Below are 6,000 nucleotides of genomic sequence, written 5' to 3' on the forward strand. Positions count from 1 at the left end.
GATTGTGAAAGATCACTTAGCTTCGAGAGCGTGAGCGCATGGAGCAGCTTCGAAAAGACGTGACCTCGCCGTGATCTCGCGAGATCTCAATTGACACCGATTGTTTTCACCATAGGAGCGCCTCCACTGTATCATTTTAAAATTATTGTTATGACGTCATATGTCACGTGTTACGGGCTTGGAAAAAACGAAAAACTTTGCACCTCTATATCTCCGAACCCACTCCATTGAAAAAAATTTAAACATGGCTCATTGTCATGTACCCTCCATGGGGAACAACATATATTGCTGCTGATGTCATCAGTGCCTTCATTATGACGTCATAATTGGACAAGTAGAATGCTTGATCCGATCAGTTTGAAATTTCTTGAGCGTGATCTACACAAACATTGTACATGAGAATTACATTGACGACGTCATCGCTCACGTGGTACGGCAGCCATATTGGATTGGACATAAATCTACGTCGTTAATAAACACCACACAAATATACCACACAAACACGTCCCGGTGAGGGTCTGCAATCTCTGATTGCTCTTTCTTGTTCAAATCTCTTAGACTGTTTTGATTTGTCTGTTTCCTAATGTCCTTATAATTAGTGTATAAGAACTCCGATTTCTTTCCGCCTCCATGTGCTGCATATATGTAATACAGTTGACTTGGTAATTTATATGCCGACAATTTTTAATTGCCGTGATTCTATTTAAAAAAAAAAAAAATTGCATTATCATCATTATTATTGCTTTGGTTGGAGCTATTGTTTCCACTGTATAGTATGGCCAAGGCAACTTATCACCATGTCCTTTCACGAATACATTTATACTGTACATTTTAATTGGTGAGAGTGCATTGACTCGGAACTTCCAGTAATCCATGACAACTGCGGCCTATTAAAATGAATAAGAGATTTGATTCCTTGCAAAAAGTTATGCAAAGTAACCTGGAGATTGTGAACAAGCCGTTTATTATGGAGGGTGGCATTAGGTAAACATGTCCATGGGGCGCGGTGTCAAATCCTATTATTACCTCCACCACCAAAGATGTAGTAGTTTATGTTTTCACCCCTGTTTGTTTGTCTCTTTGTTGTCTGTCTGTCTGTGAGCAGGATATCTCAATGAAGTGATTCTTCACCATCGATAGAGCCAAAAACGATGTATAGCACGATATCTCAAAAAGTTATGGATGGATTGGGAGAAATCTTGGTGGATGAGTTGGGTAGGTGATAAGGACAAGCCGATGAGATTTTAGATAAGGTACGGATGCAGATCCGGCCTATCAGTGGGATACAAAACATGAAGTGTTCAGTCTGACGGAGGTATGCGCTCTAACGAGTGCCGTCCTAGTTGTAGATTGCAGGCATATGGCATCTTCCTGTAAAAAAAAAAATACGATATTGGGTGAATCTGGGTCAACGATCAGGAAGCAAATGTGGTCCCTTGGTCATGCATTGGATGTCCTGTGGAGATCTTTCCATGACCATCCTTTATCTCCTTCTCCATCAAGTCCAATGACAAGTTTTTACAGATTCATAAATCACCATTTTATCGTGCGAGTCGGTGCATCGTCTTGAATTGCTGGATGTTGCCAGTTCAAATGTACAGTAAAGTAGCTTGAGCAAATATATGCTCATTTTAATTGCTGTATACTGTACAGTTTTAATTGGTGTATATGTATTCCAATTATGAAGTCAACTCAACAGGTGAAGCTCTTTCTGAGCCTTAGATCTCACTGTTGTGGGAGGAGAGGGGAAGTGTGAGGATGAAGAACATCAAAACTAGGGGTGTGATCTTCTGGATATTTTGTGGAATCTTTGGGGGTTGAAATAGGTATTGCATTTAACGGAATGTCTTCTTTTTTTTTTCATTCTTTGTGAGTTCGCCCTTTTATCTATTAACAGAGGGCAAGCGTGAAAAGATAAACGAACTGCTAAAGTACATCGAGGAACGACTGCAGACCCTGCAAGATGAGAAGGAGGAGCTTGCACAGTACCAGAAGTGGGACAAGATGCGGCGTGCTCTTGAATTCACGATCTACACACAGGAGCTGAACGACACACGAGCCAGGCTGGATGAGGCACGATTGACACATACCCCCACAATACCTGTCAAAACCTTCCTGTGGCAAACTTGTGCCTTGGATTAATTATCAGAGCCTAAGATCAGCATAGTTTGGTTTGTTGGTAGCAGTGCCACTTGTAGTACCAATGCCTGCAGAAAGACTGTCTTGGGACACATTTGTGTAACACAAGAATATGATCTATATCATGGCAGCCAGAAAAAATACTTTCCCATTTTAGTTCTCCCGCTGCCTTCATACGTGACTTTCAAAATGACGTATGGATGCTAAATGAGGCCCCTTGCGCATGTGCTATGCTGTGTATGTTTACAGTGACTTGGTTTTGGATCGCCAGGTACTTTTAACCTGCCAGTGCTAGCTTTAAGTTTGTGATTCAAATAGTCTTTCAAACATAATTTTCAGCATTAAGACAAAAGAGTGGCAATTTCAAAATGGTTAACCAGAATTGTTCTGTTCCTGAATGGAAATTGGACTCACGGAAATATAGGAATTTGAGAAATATCCGTGTACGATACTTGAGGTTGTTTTTTTTTGTTTGTTTTTTGTATACAAGATTGAGGCTTGTGTAAGAGCTAAAAGGTGTTTATTTCCTAAAAATTGTTGATTAAGGTGTTGATGTCCTCTCATTTCCTGTTGATACAATTAGCGGCCATGGTGAATATATGTAAAACTAGAACGGCACTCAGTGTGCGTACCTCCGCCAGACTGAACGGTCTGTTTTGTATCCCAATGATAGGCTGGATATGGATTCGGACCTGAACCAAAATCTAATCTGCTTGTTCTTCTCACCTAACCATCTCATCCACCTAGTTTAGTCATAAGTCATCCATAACTTTTATAAATATCATGTTATATATTGCTTTTTGCCCGATTCCTCGATGGCGCAGAATTACTTAACAATTAAATAATTCTCATATCCGAATCCAGAGTCGGAACTTCACCAAAATCGAATCGATTAGTCCTTATCAAACACACAACCTGTCCACCAAGTTTCGTCCAAATCCGTCCACAACTTTTTGAGATATCCTGCTATGTATCGTTTTTGGCCCTATCTCCCAATGGTGAAGAATCACTTTAAAAATTATACTATCCGAATCCGGATCTTCACCAAAATCGAATCATTTCGTCCGTGTCACATACACTACCTCTCTGCCAAATTTGTCTGAATCCATCCACAAGCTTTTGAGATATCCTGTTCACAGACAGACAGGAGTGAAAACATAACCTCCATCCACCTTTGGTGATGGAGGTAAAAACAGATGCTCCAACTTTTAGCAATAGATGCAAAAATCAAGTGCAATTTCTCTTGTGGCCCCAGAACCAAAAAAACAATATCTTTATAGCAGCCCCTGTATCTCCTCCCCTCCCCCAACATGATTAACAGAAGAACCTAGTCCAGACACAGTCCATTCACTGGTAGCGATCCATCGGGAGGGTTGTGTAACACACGTCCCTCCACTCGGGCATTGCACCTACCCACCTGGTCGGGAGTTTGCAGTGCGACCAACTGCCCGTTCGCTGAGCCAGTTCTCCAAGTCTTTTGTTGTGCAGAGCCACAGCCCTTTCTCTCAGGCACTTTTCCAAGTATTTTCGGCTTATTCCAGAAGCTCTGTGTGCCATTTTAAGTAACAATTCTTATCTCCGACACCATATACTTTATGATGCCCTGAAAACCGATGCTTCTTGGAGTTTTTGTGCTTGCGCAACGAGCATTCTGGGACGGAATACATAATTTCGAAAGTGCTGTATTGAAGCCGTTTATGATCGAAAAATCGATCCTTAATTACACGAACAGTGTGACTATCCATTGCAATTTTGATCTTCAGTGTCGTTAGGCTGCTCTGATTGATTCACATCTTCTTCGCTATCTGGATCTGATTTATCTCAATCCTGCTTCTTTCTTCTTTTTTGTCCTGCATTTGGTGTTTAAGCAAACTGGTCCGCACCCGTAATGTTGATTCATAATTAAAACCTGTCGCACGTTAACTCCTCTGCATTGTAGTTCCAGGCTTAATACCGTTGTTCAAGTTCAAGCAATAACTTGGTGATTGTTGATGAAGCTCTCAAGTTTGTTTACCGATCTGTGATATGCTGTGTGAGCTTTGCTTCGTCCTACCCAGAATATAAGAAAGTTTCCACAACTCAACTTCTCTTAACTTCGTTGTGCGAGGTTTTTCTTCTTGATGGCTTCTATTCCTCCTTGATTATAGCTGGCGCTCAAAAGGGAGTCGAGTGGGGAGAAGTCTCGGCAAATGCGAGATGCCCAGCAGGACTCTCATGACAAGATGGAGGTACAACATGTCTCTGTCCTGGGTCCAATTACATGACCTTAAATGTTTTCCCAAGCAGCTTTGGTTCTACTCTCATGTTTCTACGTTTCGGTAAGTAGTGTCTTCTACTGTGATGTTCTGTATCTATAACAGGACATGGAAAAACAAATGCGAGACCTGAAGTCTAAAATCTCAACAATGCGCGAAGAGAAGGAACAGCTGACGATTGAACGGCAGGAGCAAATCAAGGAGCGAACAAAGCTTGAGCTGCAGGCCAAGGATCTGCAGGATGAAATGCTCGATAACAACGAGGCTCGGGTAATGTAATGAAATTGAGCTTTTTATTTGATTACCCCACCCGGTCCAGCTTGCCGATCTCTTCATTTAAGAGTACACACTTTTGGTAGCTGATCCTCTGATGTATTGTACCATCTGCTTCATGTTGGGCGCAGAAACGGCTGCTGAAGGAGCGGCAGAAGCTGCTCGAAAAGATTCAGGAGAAGCAGGAGGAACTTTCCCAGACAGAGCCCAAATATAATGCTGTGAAGGAACGTGAAGAAAAGGGTATTGCCAGGTCTGTGTCTTCGATTCGTTTTGTGTTTTACTTTTGAGGGAGGTCTTCGTCTGCAGTGGACTAAAATAGATTGGTTTAGGGGCTTTTAATGTTTAATGTTCACGGGGTGCTTGTACATTAGGAGACTGGATGGTTTCATGCTCTTATTTTATTAGTGAATTTTACCAGACCAAATGGTGTATGGTTAGTGTACAGTATGTAATTTTTATCAAATGGTGTAATGGTTAGAGCATCCGCTTCGAGTCTGGGAGGTCAGCGATTACAACCCTGACCGAGTGGTACCAAAGAGAAACAAGAGAAAAACAAGCGTTACGCCTAGGTCCCCTGTCGGTGAAGATGTGAGTTGACAAAGTGGAAGACGCAAGGCGGCCATCTTGGATTTTGACGTGGCAACCCAATTTTCAATAGCGTTCTTCCTTATGCGTAGATACACCCACACACCAGATTAGAAGTTAGTAGTTCGTTTATTTTTCAAGATATTTCGCTGACAAGGTTCAGACATATATATGGTGGTGGCCATCTTGGATTTTGACGTGGCGACCCAATTTTCAATAGCGTTCTTGCTTATGCCTAGATACACCCACACACCAGATTAGAAGTTGGTACTTCGCTTATTTTTCAAGATATTCCACTCACAAGGTTCAGACATACATGGCGGCGGCCATCTTGGATTTTGACGTGGCGACCCAATTTTCAATAGCTTTCTTGCTTATGCCTAGATACATCCACACACCAGATTAGAAGTTGGTACTTCGCTTATTTTTCAAGATATTCCGCTCACAAGGTTCAGACATACATGGCGGTGGCCATCTTGGATTTTGACGTGGGTTGCACCCACACACCAAATTAGAATTCGGTCCTTCGCGCATGCACGGACGGACGGACGCACACACGGACGGAGGGGAAAACCATAGACCCCCTTTCGCTCCGCGGTGCGACGGGGGACAATGACCACAGTGTGGTCACCAGCGGCGATGTGTAGAATCATGAGGATATCCGTTGCAATATGCGCTACCAAATTCGACCAGTCATTAAATGAAACGCATGCACTAGCGTCTTTTTGTCTTTCAGTTCTGGTCT

General features: G+C 42.3%; 1 protein-coding gene across 1 annotated transcript in view; it reads left to right on the plus strand.

Moving 5' to 3' along the window:
* The window catches only part of LOC144889499 (structural maintenance of chromosomes protein 3-like), a 48,257-nt gene extending 43,263 nt beyond the window's left edge, over positions 1 to 4,994 (plus strand). The window contains exons 9-12 of the mRNA XM_078769868.1: positions 1,898 to 2,073; positions 4,287 to 4,367; positions 4,500 to 4,664; positions 4,799 to 4,994. Coding sequence (XP_078625994.1) covers positions 1,898 to 2,073; positions 4,287 to 4,367; positions 4,500 to 4,664; positions 4,799 to 4,957 — 581 coding nt within the window. The 3' untranslated portion in view covers positions 4,958 to 4,994. The remainder of the gene's footprint in view (positions 1 to 1,897; positions 2,074 to 4,286; positions 4,368 to 4,499; positions 4,665 to 4,798) is intronic.
* Positions 4,995 to 6,000: the final 1,006 nt, after the last annotated feature.

The sequence above is a fragment of the Myxine glutinosa genome, chromosome 1, assembly GCF_964187855.1.
Source record: "Myxine glutinosa chromosome 1, kmMyxGlut1.1, whole genome shotgun sequence".
Lineage (NCBI taxonomy): Eukaryota > Metazoa > Chordata > Myxini > Myxiniformes > Myxinidae > Myxine > Myxine glutinosa.